Source organism: Scyliorhinus canicula, chromosome 29 (genome assembly GCF_902713615.1).
Source record: "Scyliorhinus canicula chromosome 29, sScyCan1.1, whole genome shotgun sequence".
Taxonomy (NCBI): domain Eukaryota; kingdom Metazoa; phylum Chordata; class Chondrichthyes; order Carcharhiniformes; family Scyliorhinidae; genus Scyliorhinus; species Scyliorhinus canicula.
This window is the reverse complement of record NC_052174.1, coordinates 6,801,314-6,822,994: the sequence shown is the minus strand read 5'-3', so window position 1 is coordinate 6,822,994 and position 21,681 is coordinate 6,801,314. Positions and strand designations below refer to the sequence as shown.

Here is a 21,681-nt window from a genome sequence, read left to right as displayed (position 1 = left end):
TGAATTGGAACAGTTAAAGGGGGGAATTTATCAAGGGTGACACATAGATTACTGTAGCTGAGCGGGGTATTTATGTTTGTAGTTGATAAAAATGCTTACTGTGGGCGGGATTCTCCCCTACCCGGCGTGACGGAGGGTCCTGGAGTAGGGGAGTGGCGCCAACCACTCAGGGGTCGCGTCTCCCCAAAGGTGGGGAATTCTCCCCACCTTTGGGGGCCAGCCCCGCGCCGGAGCGGTTGCCACCAGAAGACCGGCGCCCCCGGCAGCGGGGCTGGCTGAAAGGCTTTCGCCGGCCCGCGCATGCGCCGGCAGTGATGTCAGCGGCAGCTGGCCGCTGACGTCACTGCCGGCGCATGCACGATGTGGGGTTCTCTTCCGCTTCCGCCATAGCGTAGGCCGTGGCGGACGCGGGAGAAACTAGTGCAGCCAGGGCACTGGCCCGGACTCTGAGGGGGGGGCCCCGATCGCGGGCCAGGCCACCGTGGAGGCCCCCCCAGGACCCCAGGGGCCTGCTCGCGCCGCTGAGCCCGCCGTTCCAGAGGTGGTTTAAACCTCGGCGGCGGGACTTGCCTCCCAGCGGCGGGACTTCGGCCCATCCGGGCTGGAGAATTGCCGCAGGGGCCTCTCCGATCGGAGTGGTGAGATTCATGCCCCCGCCACTTCCCGGGTGGCGGAGAATCTCTGCCACGGCGGGGGCGGGATTTTAGGCGCCCCCAGGCGATTCTCCGACCCTGCTGGGGGTCGGAGAATTTCGCCGTGTGTGTGTTTATAAAAATGTTAACTAAATTTGTCGAATAAAGCTTGATTTTGCTTAAAAGTGCTTAACGCCGCTGTTGAATAACACCTGAAGGGCCCTTGTCCTCACCGTAACCAAAATCAATAAACAGTTGTAGGTCAGGTGAACTCCATGATATACTTTGGAGTTTTCTAAACCCTGGCCCATAACACTCCATCTAACGTCAGCCCTACTCTCCAAACAGCACGCTCCCCGCCGGCCCGCCCGTGAATCTCACTCTCTCTCTCTCTCTCTCTCTCTTGCCAGTATCTGGACCTCCTGCTGAAGCAGATCCGGGACATTGTCGAGAAGCACACAGAGAAGGACGTGCTGGAGGCCTGTAGCCGGGCGTACTACACCCTGTGCAATGAGGACTACACCATCCGGAACCGCGTGGACATCGCTCGCAGCCAGATCGTCGACACGCTGGTCGAGATATTCACCCAGTCCGTGGAGGAGCTGCTACATGAGGTCAGTCTTCCCTGCCGTCTGCGAGAGGGAGCAAGAGTTGACCCAAAGTCTTCAAAATACAACCCTCCACTTTATATTTCTCATCCTTATTTTAAATTCCTTCCATGGCCTCGTCCCTCCCACTGTATCCCTCTGCTCCACAACCCCCCGCGATCCTTTGCACCTCTTTAATTTTGACCACTCAATATGGATCGCTCCACCGTTGTGAGACCATGCCTCCAGTTCTGGTCTCTAAACTAAAATCTTCTGCACGTCCTGGAAAGCTCTGGAACTCCCTGCCTAAACGTCTCAATGGTAAGTCACTCAAGCCAGACCTGTTTGTCCAAACCTTTGGCCCCCCGATCTTGTTCGCTGTCGAATGCTCTGATTACATTCCTGTGGAGAACCTCGGCGTGGATTGCCATGGTAACGATACAATCTCAATACAGGTTGCTGTGTTTGGGACATTCAGGGTGTGAGCCCTGGATGTTTGCCGGGGGGGGGGGTGGTTAAGCAGTGGAGGAATTGAGTGATGGAAAGGGCTTGGGAGGGGTGCTGTGAGCGGTGAGGGACTGCGCTGCGATGGGTGTGACCTGTTTGGGTGAGGAACGGTGGGGGCTCCAATGGGCAGGACTGATGTTGGGGTGGGGGAGCAACAAGGGTGAAGGGTGGATTAGGGAGCAGTGGGGACACGGCACCAGCGGATGTATGGGTGTGGGAGCAGTGAGGGCCAGGGGTGGGGAGCCGTGGGGACCACTGTGCAGTGAGGACGATGACATTGGGTGGGGGGGGGGGGGGGGGGGGGGGGGGCACTGGGTGTAGGATATGAACAAAGAACAGAACAGTACAGCACAGGAACAGGCCCTTCGGCCCTCCAAGCCCGTGCCGACCATGCTGCCCGTCTAAACTAAAATCTTCTGCACGTCCTGGGTCCGTATCCCTCTATTCCCATCCTATTCATGTATTTGTCAGGATACCCCTTAAACGTCACTATCGTCCCAGCTTCCACCACCTCCTCCGGCAGCGAGTTCCAGGCACCCACAACCCTCTTTGTAAAAAAAACTTGCCTCGTACATCTCCTCTAAACCTTGCCCCTCGCACCTTAAACCTATGCCCCCTAGTAATTGACCCCTCAACCTTGGCAAAAAGTCTCTGATCAGCCACTCTGTCTATGCCCCTCATAATTTTGTCAGGTCGCCCCTCAACCTCCGTCATTCCAGTGAGAACAAACCGAGTTTATTCAACCTCTCCTCATAGCTAATGCCCTCCATACCAGGCAACATCCTGGTAAATCTCTTCTGCACCCTCTCTAAAGCCTCCACATCCCTCTGGTAATGTAGCGACCACAATTGAGCACGATACTCCCAAGTGTGGCTGTTCAGTTCTATACAGCTGCAACATGACTTGCCAATTTGGCAGGGGGGGGCGGGACACTGGTGTAGGTTGTGGGGGGGGAGCATTGGGGATGAAGATTGGGGATCAGTGGGGACACTGATGGGTGTACACTTGTGGAGGTGGAAAACTGAGGAGACAATGTGCTGTGGAAGGGTCAATGTGCTCCGGGGGGTGTGACGGATGTTGCTCTCTGGTTACAGGTGGGAGAGACGGACGAGGATAATTTGTACACGGTGGCCACGTCCCTGAAGAGAATCACTGCCCTCTACAAGTAAGTGTGACACCAGGTCAACGCCGGGTATATCCCAGCCAGCCTGAACCCCGGGTATATCCCAGCCAGCCTGAACACCGGGTATATCCCAGCCAGCCTGAACACCGGGTATATCCCAGCCAGTCTGAACCCCGGGTATATCCCAGCCAGCCTGAACACCGGGTATATCCCAGCCAGCCTGAACGCCGGGTATATCCCAGCCAGCCTGAACACCGGGTATATCCCAGCGAGCCTGAACGCCGGGTATATGCCAGCCAGCCTGAACACCGGGTATATCCCAGCCAGCCTGAACGCCAGGTATATCCCAGCGAGCCTGAACGCCGGGTATATCCCAGCCAGCCTGAACGTCGGGTATATCCCAGCCAGCCTGAACGCCGGGTATACCCCAGCCAGCCTGAACGCCGGGTATATCCCACCCAGCCTGAACGCCGGGTATATCCCAGCCAGCCTGAACGCCGGGTATATCCCAGCCAGCCTGAACGCCGGGTATATCCCAGCCAGCCTGAACCCCGGGTATATCCCAGCCAGTCTGAACGCCGGGTATATCCCAGCCAGCCTGAACCCCGGGTATATCCCAGCCAGTCTGAACACCGGGTATATCCCAGCCAGCCTGAACGCCGGGTATATCCCAGCCAGCCTGAACACCGGGTATATCCCAGCCAGCCTGAACACCGGGTATATCCCAGCCAGCCTGAACCCCGGGTATATCCCAGCCAGCCTGAACGCCGGGTATATCCCAGCCAGCCTGAACTGCGAATGCTGTGTACAACAGGGCCGCGTGGGGAGAAATACACTGGCCTGCTGCCTCCAGACCCGCAGTTCTCTGTTCAAGGGGCAATTAGGGATGGACAATAAATGCTGACCCAGCAGTCGACACCCGCAGCCCCTGATAAATTAAGTAAAAAATAATAATCCTGGCGTGCCAGATTTGATCTCGTTTAGCTCAGCGGGCTAGACAGCTGGTTTGTAATGCAGAACAAGGCCAACAACACGGGTTCAATTCCCGTACCAGCCTCCCAGAATGGGCGCCGGAATGTGGCGACTAGGGGCTTTTCACAGTAACTTCATTGAAGCCTACTCGTGACAATAAGCGATTATTACTATTTGCGCCCGAGGTGAACTCCTATGCACAGGTCCCCGCCATCACTGAGATCGTCTGTATCCGCCTCATGCCTCTGCCTCGGGATCCCCTTTTCACCCTTTCCAAAGCTCCTTTAAAACCTACCTCAGCGATCAAGCTTCCGGTTGTCCACCCGACCATGACAGAACAGTACAGCACAGGAACAGGCCCTTCGGCCCTCCAAGCCTGTGCCGAGCATAGTACCTGCCTAAACTAAAACAGTCAGCACTTACGGTGTCTGTATCCTTCCATTCCCACCCTATTCACATATTTGTTTAAATGCCGCTATCATACCTGCTCCCACCACCTCCCCAGGCAGCGCGTTCCAAATATTTACCACCCTCTGGGTAAAAACACTTGCCGCGTGCATCTGTTCTAAACTTTCCCCCGCACACTTTAAACCTGTGTCCCCGAGTACTTGACTCTCCTGCCCGAGGAAAGAGCATCTGACTATCCGCTCTGTCCATCTTGTATGCTTTGGGGCCTGATTGGTTTTTTAATGCTCTGTGAAGTGCCTTCTGGATGTTGCGTCGCGTTGAGGATGCCATGTAGATCCAAGTTGTTGTTGGCTGCCTGACGGTGTTCTCGACTGCTCACCGCGCCCTGTCTTTTCGCAGTGCCCACGACCTTACCCGATGGGATTTGTTCGACAGCTGCTGCCGTGTCCTGGAGCGAGGGATTGACACAGGAGAGATCCCGGAACAGGTAAAGCAACACGACCTGGTTTGACTCCCGCGTGGAATTTCTCGGGCTTGCCGCTCCGGGGCAGAGACCAGGCGAGAGAGAGGGCTGAGCCCGCGAGCTGACCTGGAGATCCAAGTTGCTCGGTCGGCAATTCTGGGCATTCCCGGGGCGATGGGCTGTTATCCATCATTGAGCAACAAAGCCTCCGAGTGTGGGCCCAGGACCTGCGTCAAGGCTTCGAGGCCTTGCACTTGACACAGATTCGGCTCGATAAGTCATCAGTAATGGCAAATAACCACAGATGGCCAGTGTGAGACTGGACAAGAGTCTCGGAACGGGCGGAAGTGCTTTGCAGCCACTGAAGCTTTTTAATGGTGTTTCCCTTTGTCGTGCAGGAAATGGGGCAACCTATTTGTGCATAGCAGGATCCCATGAATAGGAATGAATTACTTATCCAAATCATCTGATTTAGATGTGGATTAAACAATGCTTGTGCCGAACATGCCACACGGAGCTCCTGAGCCCTTCAAAATAATACCGCGACATCTTTGACATCCGCAGGTTCCAGCAGACTTCAAATCTCATCTCTAAATTGGCCAGTGCAGCACTCCCTCAGTACTGACCCTCTGACAGTGCGGCGCTCCCTCAGTACTGGCCCTCTGACAGTGCAGCACTCCCTCAGTACTGACCCTCTGAGAGTGCAGCACTCCCTCAGTACTGACCCTCTGACAGTGCAGTACTCCCTCAGTACTGACCCTCTGACAGTGCAGCATTCCCTCAGTACTGACCCTCTGAGAGTGCGGCACTCCCTCAGTACTGACCCTCTGACAGTGCAGCGCTCCCTCAGTACCGACCCTCTGACAGTGCAGCACTCCCTCAGTACTGACCCTCTGACAGTGCAGTACTCCCTCAGTACTGACCCTCTGACAGTGCAGCACTCCCTCAGTACTGACCCTCTGACAGTGCAGCACTCCCTCAGTACTGACCCTCTGACAGTGCAGCACTCCCTCAGTACTGACCCTCTGACAGTGCAGCACTCTCTCAGTACTGACCCTCTGACAGTGCAGCACTCCCTCAGTACTGACCCTCTGACAGTGCAGTTCTCCCTCAGTACTGACCCTCTGACAGTGTGGCACTCCCTCAGTACAGACCCTCTGACAGTGCGGCACTCCCTCAATACTGACCCTCTGACGATGCAGCACTCCCTCAGTCCTGAACCTCTGACAGTGCAGCACTCCCTCAGTCCTGAACCTCCACCAGTGCGGCGCTCCCTCAGTACTGACTCTTTGACGGCTCGGCCCTCACTCCATAGTCTAGTGGCTTCATGCGTTGATGCACAGGGCCCTGTTGTTTGCAGTCAGAAAGAAGATTTGTACAGATTGCGCCTGATTCAGTTAATCAAAATAAGTGACAGCATTTTGCTGGTTCATTCGTTAGGGAAATGCTTTGTTTAATCAGAATCATGCTGCCTGGGTTAAACGTGAAACATTGCTTGGCAGTTAACTGTCGGTCACCATCAACTTGTGCATTCTCCATGGAAATGGCTCTACCAATCAGAGGTCACTTACCAACCAATCAGTGCCCCCTTCTCATACCGTAAACGTTTGTTGCTTCCCCTGACATTGCTATTTTTACGAATTGTCCTGCAGAGTGCAAGTAGAAAACCTTCGACAAAAGGTCACCCCTCTTTCAGCAATCCACAACTCCCTGGGGTAGAGCTCTCCCCACTCTGGGGAAGCACGCCTGTGTAATCCACCGTGTCGAACCCTCTTGGAGTCTATCACGTTTCAGCGAAATCACCGATCATTCTTTGATACTCCAGAGATTGTTCTTCAGTTTACTATCTCAGGAGCCCAGACTGCTGTGTCAGCTGCATGTGAAGGTATCGTGGTTATGCTCATTCCTTTCCTCTTTCTCGTTCACCAGATTATCATTCAAGCATTGCTCTGTGCTCACTTCCATATTCTCTGGAGACTGGCCGTCATCTCCGAGTATCCAGCGACCAAGGTAATATTGGCCGATCCCGTCTGCTGCTGCGTGCAGTACATGTCCTGGGAGTGTTTGCTGGGGACAGTGTAGAGGGAGCTTTACTCTGTATCTAACCCCGTGCTGTACCTGTCCTGGGAGTGTTTGATGGGGACAGTGTGGAAGGAGCTATACTCTGTATCTAACCCCGTGCTGTACCTGTCCTGGGAGTGTTTGATGGGGACAGTGTGGAAGGAGCTTTACTCTGTATGTAACCCTGTGCTGTACCTGTCCTGGGAGTGTTTGATGGGGACAGTGTGGAAGGAGCTTTACTCTGTATCTAACCCCGTGCTGTACCTGTCCTGGGAGTGTTTGATGGAGACAGTGTAGAGGGAGCTTTACTCTGTATCTAACCCATGCAGTACCTATCCTTGGAGCGTTTGATGGGGACAATGTAGAGGGAGCTTTACTCTGTATCTAACCCCGTGCTGTACCTGTCCTGGGAGTGTTTGATGGGGAAAGTGTAGAGGGAGCTTTACTCTGTATCTAACCCCGTGCTGTACCTGCCCTGGGAGTATTTGATGAGGACAGTGTAGAGGGAGCTTTACTCTATATCTAACCCCGTGCTGTACCTGTCCTGGGAGTGTTTGATGGGGACAGTGTAGAGGGAGCTTTACTCTGTATCTAACCCCGTGCTGTACCTGTCCTGGGAGTGTTTGATGGGGACAGTGTAGAGGGAGCTTTACTCTGTATCTAACCCCGTGCTGTACCTGTCCTGGGAGTGTTTGATGGGGACAGTGTAGAGGGAGCTTTACTCTGTATCTAACCCCGTGCTGTACCTGTCCTGGAAGTGTTTGATGGGGACAGAGTAGAGGGAACTTTACTCTGTATCTAACCCCGTGCTGTACCTGTCCTGGGAGTGTTTGATGGGGACAGTGTAGAGGGAGCTTTACTCTGTATCTAACCCCGTGCTGTACCTGTCCTGGGTGTTTGATGGGGACAGTGTAGAGGGAGCTTTACTCTGTATCTAACCCTGTGCTGTACCTGTCCTGGGAGTGTTTGATGGGGTCAGTGTGGAGGGAGCTTTACTCTGTATCTAACCCCGTGTTGTACCTGTCCTGGGTGTGCTTCGTTCTTTGTTGGGCATCTGAATTGGCGAAGTGCTCCATTCCATTAGTGACATTCTTCTCGCGTTAATAGAATGAGGAATGATGTTTCACTGCGAGAATTTGAGTAGTTAGGTTCCAAGTTAAAAATCAGAAGGTCAGATTGTGAGCTTACCCATGTGGCATTTGGCATTGGGATAATCGGATGAGGGTAAGTGTGTGGCTGAAGGCGTGGGCCTGGGAAAGTTCCATTGCCACAGTTTCCATGTCAACCGGGCTGGTGCAGGGAGTCCTGGTGAGTGGAATAACTGGGACTGTCAGCAGGACTTTGAACCAATAAAAGGATCACAGATAGAAACTAAGAGTAGCCGTAGGCTATTTGGCCCTGAGAGGCTGCCCCACCATTCAATATGATATTCTCACTTCCTCCCCATGTCCCTTCATGCCATTAAAATTTTAAAAAGCTTATAAGAACTAGGAGCAGGAGTAGGCCATCTGGCCCCTCGAGCCTGCTCCGCCATTCAATGAGACCATGGCTGATCTTTTGTGGACTCAGCTCCACTTTCCGGCCCGAACACCTTAACCCTTAATCCCTTTATTCTTCAAAAAACTATCTATCTTTACCTTAAAAACATTTACTGAAGGAGCCTCTACTGCCCTCTACGGGGCAGCAGGGTAGCATGGTGGTTAGCATAAATGCTTCACAGCTCCAGGGTCCCAGGTTCGATTCCCGGCTGGGTCACTGTCTGTGTGGAGTCTGCACGTCCTCCCCCTGTGTGCGTGGGTTTCCTCCGGGTGCTCCGGTTTCCTCCCACAGTCCAATGATGTGCGGGTTAGGTGGATTGGCCATGCTAAATTGCCCGTAGTGTCCTAATTAAAGTAAGGTTAAGGGGGGGGTTGTTGGGTTACGGGTATAGGGTAGATACGTGGGTTTGAGTAGGGTGATCATGGCTCGGCACAACATTGAGGGCCAAAGGGCCTGTTCTGTGCTGTACTGTTCTATGTTCTATGCTTCACTGGGCAAGGAATTCCATAGATTCACAACCCTTTGGGTGAAGAAGTTCCTCCTAAACTCAGTCCTAAATCTACTTCCCCTTATTTTGAGGCTATGTCCCCTAGTTCTGCTTTCACCCGCCAGTGGAAATAACCTGCCCGCATCTATCCTATCTATGCCCTTCATAATTTTATATGTTTCTATAAGATCCCCCCTCATCCTTCTAAATTCCAAAGAGTACAGTCCCAGTCTACTCAACCTCTCCTCATAATCCAACCCCTTCAGCTCTGGGATTAACCTAGTGAATCTCCTCTGCACACCCTCCGGTGCCAGTATGTCCTTTCTCAGGGAAGGAGACCAAAACTGAACACAATACTCCAGGTGTGGCCTCACTAACACCTTATACAATTGCAACATAACCTCCCTAGTCTTAAACTCCATCCCTCTAGCAATGAAGGACAAAATTCCATTTACCTTCTTAATCACCTGTTGCACCTGTAAACCAACTTTTTGCGACTCGTGCACTAGCACACCCAGGTCTCTCTGCACAGCAGCATGTTTTAATATTTTACCATTTAAATAATAATCCCTTTTGCTCTTATTCCTACCAAAATGGATAACCTCACATTTGTAAGGTTATCTCTTTCCTGAATACATTGTGACTTGCCCTCCTAGCCTTCTGTGGGAGGGAGTTGTACAGGTTCACCACCCTTTGCGATGGAGTGTTTCCTCATCTCAGTCCTAAATGGTCTACCCCAGTATCCTGAGAGTGTGCGCCCTGGTTCTAGATTCCCCAACCAGGGAAAATATACTCCCTGCGTCTAGTCTGTCCAGCCCTGTTTAGAATTTTTGACGTTTCAATCAGATCTCCTCTCGTCCTTCTGAACTCGAGTGAAGAAAGGCCCTGTTGAACCAATCTCTTCTCATCGTATTGCCCCCAACCCCGGTCTCAGCCTGGTGAACCTCTGCTGTACTCCCTCTTGTGGCAAATCTATCCTTTCTTCGTTTTTTAATAATAAATTTAGAGTACCCAATTCATTTTTTTCCAGTTAAGGGCCAATTTAGCGTGGCCAATCCACCTAGCCTGCACATCTTTGGGTTGTAGGGGCGAAACCCACGGTAGCATGGTGGTTAGCATAAATGCTTCACAGCTCCAGGGTCCCAGGTTCGATTTCCGGCTGGGTCACTGTCTGTGCGGAGTCTGCACGTCCTCCCCGTGTGTGCGTAGGTCTCCTCCGGGTGCTCAGGTTTCCTCCCACAGTCCAAAGATGTGCGGGTTAGGTGGATTGGCCATGCTAAATTGCCCGTAGTGTCCTAAAAAGTAAGGTTAAGGGGGGGGGGGGGGGGGGGGGGGGGGGGGGGGGGGTTGTTGGGGTTACGGGTATGGGGTGGATACGTGGGTTTGAGTAGGGTGATCATGGCTCGGCACAACATCGAGGGCCGAAGGGCCTGTTCTGTGCTGTACTGTTCTATGTTCTATAAACATGGGGAGAATGTGCAAACTCCACACGGACAGTGACCCAGAGCCGGGATCGAACCTGGGACCTCGGCGCCGTGAGGCAACAAGGCTAACCACTGCACCACCGTGCTGCCCATCCTTTCTTAGTTAGGGAGACCAAAACCGTGCGCAATACTCCAGGTGTGGCCTCACCAAGGCCCTGTATAGAAGGCACATGCAGTAAGACATCTCTACTTCTGAACTCAAATCCTTTTGCAATGACGGCCAACATACCATGTGCCTTCTTAATTCATAGAATTTACAGTGCAGAAAGAGGCCATTTTGCCGATCGGGTCTACACCGGCCTTTGAATGAACACCCTACTTAAGCTCCCATCTCCACCCTATCCCAGTAACCCCACCTAACCGTTGGACATTACAGGGCAATTTATCGTGGCCAATCCACCTAGCCCGCCCACCTTTGGACTGTGGGGGAAAAAACAGGAGCATGCGGAGGAAGGCCGCGCAGGCACGGGGAGAACGTGCAGACTCTGCGCAGACAGTGACCCAAGCTGGGAATTGAACCCTCATCCATGGAGCTGTGAAGCAACAGTGCACAGAGCAGTCTGCCGTTCTCCCCGTGTGTGTGTGTGTGTGTGTGGGATTCCTCCGGGTGCTCCGGTTTCCTCCCACAGTCCAAGTATGTGCAGATTAGGTGGATTGGTTGTGCTAAAAATTGCCCCTTAAGTGTCCAAAGATGTGCAGGTTAGATGGAATTATGGGGTGGGGGGCTAGGTAGGGCGCTCTTTCGGAGGGTCAGGGCAGACTGAAGGGGCTGATTGACCTCCTGCATTGTCGGGATTCTATGGATGTCGGCAGCTGCTCGCGTGAGTGGGCAGGAAGATGGCAGGTGGAATACAATGGGCTGGATTCTCCACACCCCGAAGGCAAAATCGCGGCCGGCGCCTGGGGCGGAGAATCTATTTCTCCGCACGGAATCGGGACCGGTGCCGGTTCCCCGATTCTGCGGGGCCTGAAAGGCCGCACAGCACCTACCTGGAGCCATTGCTGGAGGCCCACTCACGGTCCTGATGGTCGGGAAACTAGAGTGGCGCTTGCAGGCCGATCGGAGGGCAGGGGGAGGGCATTATATGCGGTCGAGCAATGTTTGGGCGAGCGGCCAATCGCGTGGTCTATTTTCAATGTCCAGCTCCGCGGTCTTGAGCTCGCCATGGAGCACGGCGTGGCCGCTGGAGGGGTCCGTACCTGCAGCAAAAGCTGCTAGTTTTACGCTGGGCCCCTGCTAGCCCCCTGCAGGGCGAGAAATACGTGGCCCTTTTACACCAGTTTTTCTGGCGTGAAAGTCCACAGTTTTTACAACGGCGTGGGGACATAGTCCCAAAAACAGAGAATCCAGCCCAATGTGTGTGAAGTTATCCACTGGTCAGAAAAGCAGAATTTTGTTTTTGCCATGTGTTTGAATTCAGAGGAATCTGGGTGTCTGTGAATCACACCTGCCGGTGCAGCAGTCAAATATGAAGGCAAAAAGGCGTGGTAACCTTCGTTAATCGATTAAATTGCTTCATCATTTCTTTCTGCCAATCATCGTATTTTCCTCCCCCATTAGTTTTCGCTATTACGATCCCAGACCAGACCCCAACAGTTGCTGGGATACCGGACCAGAAACCCCAATATTTTTAATTTGTGAGACTGATGAAAGGATATTTCGCTCCAGGAGTGACTACACGGTCAAATAGGGACATGGTGTACTAAAACAAACGTTGTTACTAATACCGTATTAATAACTAACATCAAGAAGTAGCTTGCAGTTACCAGTTAAACAATGCTTAACAATAAAATGGAACACTTTAATTCATAACTGCTAGCTTCTTCCTTTCCAATCAGGCAAAACCCATCTCTGGTCAAAACCCACTTTTAAATATAGTTAGCCAGCCTAGCAATATTTGCTGTATAGAGATGTCTTTGAGAGAGAGAGAGATAGATCCTTCAGGAAACAGCCTGCAGATTCTTGCCTGTGAAAGCTACTGTTTAACATCCTAGCATTTGAAAAAAAGCTGCTGGTCTGATCACATCTCCGATCTAAACTGAACTGAAACTCAACACCTGACTGCTTCAGCCCTAATAACTACTACATCTTATTATGTCTCCTTACCTACTCCCCAGGGAATCTTCTTTATATAGACAAAATTTCATTAACGCAACTTCAGGCAAATAATATACATGGTTGGAATGAATGATGATCTCATGTTTACGATGCTTTAATTGCCCCTCTTGAACTCAAGTTTCTGGTTTTTAAACCAGGACTTTAAAATAAAAAGGTGATTGCAACTGGTGCACACTAACCCAGGATTGCAACCCTTGCTGCATCAAATACATACAATGCATATCTTTTTAAAAAAATTTAGAGTACCCAATTCATTTTTTCCAATTAAGGGGCAATTGAGCGTGGCCAATCCACCTCGCTTGCCCGTTTTTGGGTTGTGGGGACAAAACCCACGCAAACGCGGGGAGAATGTGCAAAATCCACACGGACAGTGACCCAGAGTCGGGATCGAAACTGGGACCTCGGCGCCGTGAGGCCGCAGTGCTAACCCACTGTGCCACTGTGCTGCCCTCTCCAATGCATATCTGAAATTCCTCCACTCCTCACCTAGCAGGGAAGGCGCATTTTGGTTTACCGCATACTGTTTACGATCCAGGAACTCCTCAAAACCTCTGCCACCTGAGCACGTCTGTCGGACTGCTTCCCAAATGCAGCCAGGTGACATCGTCGACCAGACCCTCACCTGTGAGATTGTTTGTTTCCCCTGCTGCACAGCGCACTGACTGTCGGCGTTGGGGGTCTGTCTTGCAAGCTGGTTAAGGAGAGGAGGAACGAGACTGGGGGTAGAGATTGGCTTGTTGTCGTCACTTGACGTGCACTTTGTTGCCGCCCGCAGGAACAGCTCATCAGACTGAGGAAGCAACGGAAAACGGTCTTCGCGGTGTGTCAGCACAGCCTGTCGAACGCAAGCACCAGAGTGAGGGAACAGGTGAGTGAGCTCGGGCGGAGTACGCTGGGAGATGGTTGGATGACAGATTCTCATTCCCCCCTCAGACCTGCCCTCTGCTTCTGCTGACTGGCGCCCCAGTGACCACCCAGGACAAAGCAGTCCCGCTTGATTGGCACCCCTTCTACAAACGTTCAAACCTCTCCACCACCAACGAACAGTGGCATACAACATGCTTGCCTTCATGGGCCGGGGCATTGAGTATAAAAATTGGCAAGTCATGTTGCAGCTCTATAGAACCTTATTTAGGCCACACTGGGAGTATAGTGTTCAATTCTGGTCGCCACAGTACCAGAAGGATGTGGAGGCTTTAGAGAGGGTGCAGAAGAGGTTTACCAGGATGCTGCCTGGTATGGTGGGCATTAGCTATGAGGAGAGGTTGATAGAGAAATACAGCACAGAACAGGCCCTTCGGCCCACGATGTTGCGCCGATCTTTTGTCCTAGGTTAATCATAGAATTTTGGACAATTTTTCATGGCCAATCCACCCAACCTGAGGTTGAATAAACTCTGTTTGTTCTCACTGGAATGACGGAGGTTGAGGGGCGACCTGATAGAGGTCTACAAAATTATGAGGGGCATGGACAGAGTGGATAGTCAGAAACTTTTCCCCAGGGGAGAGGGGTCAATTACTAGGGGGCATAGGTTTAAGGTGCGAGGGGCAAGGTTTAGAGGAGATATACGAGGCAGGTTTTTTTACACAGAGGGTAGTGGGTGCCTGGAACTCGCTGCCGGAGGAGGTGATGGAAGCAGGGACGATAGTGACATTTAAGGGGCATCTTGATAAATACATGAATAGGATGGGAATAGAGGGATACGGACCCCAGAAGTGTAGAGGATTTTAGTTTAGACGGGCAGCATGGTCGGCGCGGGCTTGGAGGGCCGAAGGGCCTGTTCCTGTGCTGTACTGTTCTTTGTTCTTAGAAGGACAAGAGCAGCAGATACCTGGGAACCCCACCACCTGAAGGTTCCCCTCCAAGTCACTCACCATCCCGACTGGGAAATATATCGGTCGTTCTTTCACTGTTGCTGGGGCAACATCCTGGATCTCCTTCCCTAACTGCACAGTGGGTGTACTTACAGCTCAAGGACTGCAGCGGTTTAAGAAGGCGGCTCACCACCACCTTCCAATGGGTAACTAGAAATGGGCAATAAATGCTGGGTCTAACCGGCGACACCCGCATCCCGTAACTTAATAATTATTTTATAAAAGTGACCATCAGCTGCCCTGTTGACCGCCCCCGCCCCAATCGAAGAAGTCAGCGCAGACTGGAACGCTCGCATCTGTGGGTCTGTTCCTCGAGACACGGCAGCGGAGAGGAAGGAAACAGATGCCATTAGGAGACTCCCAACACAGTCTGAGAATGATTGCTCACCAAGTATGGGACAACGAGCATCAGTCTGAGGATCTGATGAAGTGGTGTTGAGTTGCGCTGTATCTCTGTGTGTACAATGGCTTTGCGTGCTGAGAGACTGCCCACTGGGATTAGTAGCTCCGTCTCATTCTCATCTTTTAAAATAAATTGAGTGCCCAATTCATTTTTTTTCCAATTAAGGGGCAATTGAGCGCGGCCAATCCACCTACCCTGCACGTCTTTGGGTTGTGGGGGCGAAACCCACGCAAACATGGGGAGAATGTGCAAACTCCGCACGGACAGTGACCCAGAGCAGGAATCGCACCTGGGACATCGGCGCCGTGAGGCAGCAGTGCTAATCCACTGCGCCACCGTGCTGCCCTCTCTGTCTCATTCTCCGGGTGTAGCGCGATGGCTTGGCGCTGTGTGGTAACCTGCTGATCGCTCTTGTTTCATTCCTGCTGCAGTCCTTCGTCCTGCTGTGCGACCTGCTGGTGATTTTCAGCGCTCAGTTGACAAAGGATGGCCGCGAGGAGTTGCAGCCCCTGGTCTTCACCGCTGACCTTCCGCTGGTGTCTGAGCTGTTGAGCTTTGTCATGGACCATGTGTTCGTCGAACCAGAGGAAGACGGAGATGGTAAGGAGAGACTTTCCTCCAGCTGTCTTTCACCCGGCGACGTTTTACCTACCTTGTTGAAACATATCCTAATCTTGTACACCTCGGTTAAATCGCCCCTCAACCTCCTTTGCTCCCAGCTTTTCCAAACTAACCTTGTCGCTTATCCCTGGAACCCAGACGAGGACATTCACCTCCTTCCTGGAACTAGACACCGCACTCTAGTTGGGGTCCAACCAATAAATGATTTGCAGGAAAATGTAACCGATCCGATTAGTAAGTTTGCAGACGACACAAAGGTTGGTGGAGTTGCGGATAGTGATGAGGATTGTCAGAGGATATAGATCGGTTGGAGACTTGGGCGGAGAGATGGCAAACCTAGTTTAATCCGGACATACGTGAGGTAATACTTTTTGGAAGATCTAATACAGGTGGGAAGTATACAGTAAATGACAGAGGTTTGATAGGCAGAGAAATCTGGGTGCACAGGTTTACAGGTCACTGAAAGTGGCAACGCAGGTGGAGAAGGTGGTCAAGAAGGTTTACAGCGTGCTTGCCTTCATTGGTCAGGGCATTGAGTGAAAAAGATTGGCAAGTCATGCTGCAGCTGTACGGAATCTTACTTAGGCCACATTTGGAATATTGTGTACAATTCTGGTCGCCACACTACCAGAAGAATGTGGAGGCTTTGGAGAGGGTGCAGAGGAGGTTCACCAGGATGTTGCCTGGTCTGGAAGGTGTTAGCTATGAGGAGAGGTTGGATAAACTCGGTTTCTCACTAGAACAACAGAGATTGAGGGGCGACCTGATAGAAGTCTACAAAATTATGAGGGGCATCGACAGAGTGGATAGCCAGAGACTTTTTCCCAGGGTGGAAGAGTCAATTACTAGAGGGCATAGGTTGAAGGCGAGGGAAGTTTATTTTTACACAGAGGGTAGTGGGTGCCTGGAACGCGCTGCCGGAGTAGGTGCTGGAAGCAGGTACGATACTGACGTTTAAGGGGCACCTTGACAAATACAGGAATAGAATGGGAATAGAGGGATACGGACTCCAGAAGTGCAGAAGGTTTTAGTTTAGACAGGCGTCATGATCGGCGCAGGTTTGGAGGGCCAAACGGCCTGTTCCTGTGATGTACTGTTCTTTGATATGTCAGCCATATATGCACATGGACCCCCAGATCCTCTGTGTGAAGAATGTAGGAATTTTGGAGATATTGTATGATACAGTAGTCCCCCGTTATACCGCGCTCCGCAATACCGCGGTTCGCGATATACCGCGGGGGGGCTTATGGACCCCAACTGTCAGTTGTGTCAATTTCAGCGGCCGGCTGATTATTTCAGTGAGAGCAGCTTCCCTCTCTGGATCAAAGTGAGCCGGCCGCTGAAATTGACACTGCCGGCTGCTCTCTCCCTCCAATCAGAAACATTAAAACTTAAAAGTTGGATTGGAGGGAGAGAGCAGCCGGCAGTGTCAATTTCAGCGGCCGGCTCACTTTGATCCAGAGAGGGAAGCTGCTCTCACTGAAACAATCAGCCGGCCGCTGAAATTGACACTGCCGAGGGGGGCGGGTGTTGGGGGGGGAGAGGAGGGGGGCGGGTGTTGGGGGGGGAGAGGAGGGGGGCGGGTGTTGGGGGGGGAGAGGAGGGGGGCGGGTGTTGGGGGGGGGAGAGGAGGGGGGCGGGTGTTGGGGGGAGAGGAGGGGGGCGGGTGTTGGGGGGGAGAGGAGGGGGGCGGGTGTTGGGGGGGGAGAAGAGGGGGGCGGGTGTTGGGGGGGAGAAGAGGGGGGCGGGTGTTGGGGGGGAGAAGAGGGGGGCGGGTTTTGGGGGGGAGAAGAGGGGGCGGGTGTTGGGGGAGAGGAGGGGGGCGGGTGTTGGAGGAGAGGAGGGGGGCGGGTGTTGGGGGGGAGAAGAGGGGGGCGGGTGTTGGGGGGGGGAGGAGAGGGGCGGGTGTTGGGGGGGAGAAGAGGGGGGCGGGTGTTGGGGGGGAGGAGGGGGGCGGGTGTGGGGGGAGACCCCCCTGTGGGTGTGGGGGCGACCCCCCTGTGGGTGTGGGGGAGAGAGGGTGGACCTGCGGGTGTTGGGGGAGAGAGAGGGGGGCCCTGCGGGTGCTGGGGGGGAGGAGAGGAGGGGGGCGGGTGTTGGGGGGGGGGGAGAGGAGGGGGCGGGTGTGGAGGGGGAGAGGAGGGGGGCGGGTGTTGGGGGGGGAGAGGAGGGGGGCGGGTGTTGGGGGGGAGAGGAGGGGGCGGGTGTTGGGGGGGGGAGAGGAGGGGGGCGGGGTGTTGGGGGGGAGAGGAGGGGGGGGGGTGTGGGGGAGACCCCCCTGTGGGTGTGGGGGAGACCCCCCTGTGGGTGTGGGGGGGAGAGAGGGGGGCCCTGCGGGTGTTGCGGGAGAGAGGGGGGCCCTGCGGGTGTTGGGGGGGGAGAGGTGGGGGGGCGGGTGTTGGGGGGGAGCGGGTGTGGGGGAGACCCCCCTGTGGGTGTGGGGAGACCCCCTCTGGGTGTGGGGGAGACCCCCCCCGGGGGTGTGGGGGAGAGAGGGTGGACCTGCGGGTGTTGGGGGAGAGAGGAGGGCCCTGCGGGTGTTGGGGGAGAGAGGGGGGCCCTGCGGGTGTTGGGGGACGGGGGAAGGAGAGGGGGGGGGAGGGGGGAGCCGGAGGGTGTGGGGAGGGGGCGAGCTGGAGGGTGTGGGGGGACAGGGGGCGAGCTGGACGCTGTGGAGGAGAGCAGGAGGGTGTGGGGGAGAGGGGGAGAGGGAGCGAGCCGGAAGGTGTGGGGGGAGAGGGGGCGAGCTGGACGCTGTGGGGGAGAGCAGGAGGGTGTGGGGGAGAGGGAGCGAGCCGGAGGGTGTGGGGGGAGAGGGGGCGAACCGGAGGGTGTGGGGGGAGAGGGGGCGAACCGGAGGGTGTGGGGGGGAGAGGGGTCTAGTTGGAGGATGTGGGGGGAGAGGGGGCGAGCCGGAGGGTGTGGGGGAGAGGGGTCTAGTTGGAGGATGTGGGGGGAGAGGGGGCGAGCCGGAGGGTGTGGGGGAGAGGGGGCGAGCCGGAGGGTGTTGGGGGGAGAGGGGGCAAGCCGGAGGGTGTGGGAGAGAGGGGGCGAGCCGGAGGGTGTTGGGGGGAGAGGGGGCGAGCCGGAGGGTGTGGGGGGAGAGGGGGCGAGCCGGAGGGTTGTTGGGAGGGAGAGGGGGCGAGCCGGAGGGTGTGGGGGGAGAGGGGGCGAGTCGGAGGGTGTGGGGGGGAGAGGGGTCTAGTTGGAGGATGTGGGGGGAGGAGGGGCGAGCCGGAGGGTGTGGGGAGGGGGCGAGCGGAGGATGTGGGGGGAGAGGGGGCGAGCCGGAGGGTGTGGGGGAGAGGGGGCGAGCCGGAGGGTGTTGGGGGGGGGGGAGGGGGCGAGTCGGAGGGTGTGGGGGAGAGGGGGCAAGCCGGAGGGAAAAAAAAGAAATTGACACTGCCGGCTGCTCTCTCCCTCCAATCAGAAACATTAAAACTTAAAAGTTGGATTGGAGGGAGAGAGCAGCCGGCAGTGTCAATTTCAGCGGCCGGCTGATTATTTCAGTGAGAGCAGCTTCCCTCTCCGGATCAAAGTGAGCCGGCCGCTGAAATTTTAATTGGATCCACGATGGGGATTTCTATGCTAGCGCTTCCCATTGTGAGTCTACGGGGGTCTGACCTCTCCCCCCGCCCCCCGTAGACTCACAATGGGAAGCGCATGCATAGATTTTTAAATAAATTTAAAACCCCCATCATGGATATCCGCGGCTCGGATACAACGCGGGTGGCTGTCTTGGACCCCAACACCCGCTTTACAAAGGGGGACTACTGTATGTATTTGCTGCAGTAAGGGTTCATGTGTGTACGGCCGCTGCAGTCACATTTTTTAAAAATCCTGATCTGCAAGACAGCGAGCCTTTTTGGGAGCCAGAGGTGCAAATAATGCATCGTAAAAGATTGGGCTGGTGGATTGACGTTTGGATCGAGAGGTTACCCTGTGGAGTAGATAGTTGGAGACATTGTGTTTCAGCTTGGTAAGGTGCCATAACCAGTGGGAGGAACTGGAGTACCAGGCATTTTAGCCGGGAAGCAGAGATTGTTCAGTTGATTCCTGGAAGTCAAAACATGAAGACAGTTTCCGAAGACTTCAGCGAGACTTCCTGCATCGTTCTGACAGGATTTAGTTAAAACAGTCTAGAAGAACATCTCTTAGTTATGCCTGGGTCTGCTAACTGTATTTGAAAGTGGATTGAGATCTGAGATGGTTCCGTTGTTTGAATGGAAGTAAAGGTAACAGTTAAGGGTTATTGTGTCACTGTATCGATTAGCATTGTGTCAGGGGGTCATTGTAAGCTATTTTCTTGTGAGATGTTAAATATATTTTAATCCTGTGTTGGTAATAAAGTTTGATTTAATATAACACATCCGTATTTCTTCATGCAATCACTGCTGGAGCAAAGTATCCTTTCCTCACCGTCTTACAAAATGAAACTAAAATATTGGGGTTTCTGTCCACTATCTTTGCCACTGTTGGGGTCTGGTCCGGGATCGTGATATCTGTCTCCGAGCTCTCTGCAGAGCTTGCCGTTAACTCTATATAGCCTCACATTCTTCCCCCCCCCCGTGTCCTATTACAGCCGATTGGTATCGTCCTCACTGCTCGACGCGTCTCCCGAGTTTGCCGTCATTGGCAAATTATCTCATTTTACTCCCCATTCCAACGTCCAAGTCATTCAACTGTATCAACCGAAAAGGGGTGGATCCCAGCACCCACCCGTGGGGAACGTCACTGTCTACCGCGCTCCAGTCTGAAAAAAACAACCATTTACCACAACTCGCTACTTGCTTTTTCCGTCCGTAAGCCATTTTATTTCCTTTATCCAAGCTGACACTCGCCCACTTATGCCATTTTATTAACCAGCCTTTTGTGTGGTACTTTTGTCAAAGGCCTTCTTAAAATCCACATAGACAACATCCACCACCTTCCCTTCATCGACCTTCATCCAAAATTGAATTAGATTAAGTTGAGCGTGATTCGTCTTTTACAAATCCCTGTTGGCTCTCCTTCAGTAACCTCTCAGAGTTCCTGTTGATTTCGATCCTTGTAAGTTATTTATTCTCTCATGGGGCATGGGTGTGTTGCCCCCAACCCTAATTGCCCTCGTATACGAGGCTATTTAAAAAAATTATTTCATGGGCGGTGGGCGTCGTTGGGCAAGGCCAGCCTTTGTCCCCTAATTGCCCCTTGCGCCGAGTGGCTTGCTCGGCCACCCCAGGCCCACTCCCCCTGCCCTCAGCCTGTACCTAACCTGTAAACCGTAGGACTGTGGGAGGAAACCGGAGCACCCGGAGTAAAACTCACGCAGTCACGGTGGGAGAACGTGTCCCGACTCCGCACAGACAGTCACCCGAGGCCAGAATTGAACCCGGGTCCCTGGGGCTGTGAGGCAGCAGTGCTAACCACTGTGCCAATCCTGCCGCCCCAAGACGACCACAGTGCTGTGGATCTGGAGTCGCATGTAGACCAGACCGGGTAAGGACGGCCGATTTCCTTCACCAGTGAACCAGATGTATTTTTACAACAATCGGAGATGGCTTCGTGATCATTGCCGGGGCTGGCTTTCAATTCCGGAAATTGGGTTGGAATCGCACCAGCAGCCTTGGTGGGATTTGAACCCCTCAGGATTACTAGCCCACTGGCATAACCACTAGGCCACCATCAGCACGGTAGCATAGTGATTTGCACAATTGCTTCACAGCTCCAGGGTCCCAGGTTCGATTCCGGTTTGGGTCACTGTTTGTGCGGAGTCTGCACATCCTCCCCGTGTCTGCGTGGGTTTCCTCCGGGTGCTCCAGTTTCCTCCCTCAGTCCAACGATGTGCGGGTTAGGCGGATTGGCCGTGCTAAATTGCCCTTAGTGTCCAAAATTGCCCTTAGTGTTGGGTGGGGTAACTGGGTTATGGGGATAGGGTGGAGGTGTGCAGTTGGGAAGGGTGCTCTTTCCAAGAGCCGGTGCAGACTCGATAAGCCGAATGGCCTCCTTCTGCACTGTAAATTCTATGAAATCTCGCACTCCACCTTACACCTGGCCTGTCGTTATCATTCCGTCCACCCTTTCTTGAATACAGACTCTCTCCAATCTCGAGGAGGGAGGGAGATTATGGCCACCCCCTCGCCTGAACTGGTCTGCCTCCTGCGCCCCCTCATCCCAAATCCAGGTCTTCTGTGACGCTGCGGGAAGCCCTCCCCGTCCGGGTTTATCTCTTAATGTCCTGCTGTCTTTGAACTTAGATGAGTCGCTGAAGATTGAGATGTTGCACAAGAGGAGGAATTTCCTGGCTGGATTCTGTAAACTCATAATCTACAACATGGTGGATCTGAGGTCTGCCGCCGACATCTTCAAGAACTATATGAAGGTAAGAGGGAGGAGGGGGAGCGGGGGGCAGTGCTGAGCGG

General features: G+C 53.8%; 1 protein-coding gene across 3 annotated transcripts in view; it reads left to right on the top strand.

Moving 5' to 3' along the window:
• LOC119958389 (cohesin subunit SA-2-like) overlaps positions 1–21,681 on the top strand; it is an 85,708-nt gene that overhangs the window by 40,457 nt on the left and 23,570 nt on the right. For all 3 annotated transcript variants that reach the window (XM_038786887.1, XM_038786885.1, XM_038786886.1), the window contains exons 22-28: positions 1,043–1,246; positions 2,821–2,891; positions 4,629–4,716; positions 6,622–6,702; positions 13,158–13,250; positions 15,091–15,259; positions 21,517–21,641. In XM_038786887.1, the coding sequence (XP_038642815.1) occupies positions 1,043–1,246; positions 2,821–2,891; positions 4,629–4,716; positions 6,622–6,702; positions 13,158–13,250; positions 15,091–15,259; positions 21,517–21,641 (831 nt within the window). The remainder of the gene's footprint in view (positions 1–1,042; positions 1,247–2,820; positions 2,892–4,628; positions 4,717–6,621; positions 6,703–13,157; positions 13,251–15,090; positions 15,260–21,516; positions 21,642–21,681) is intronic.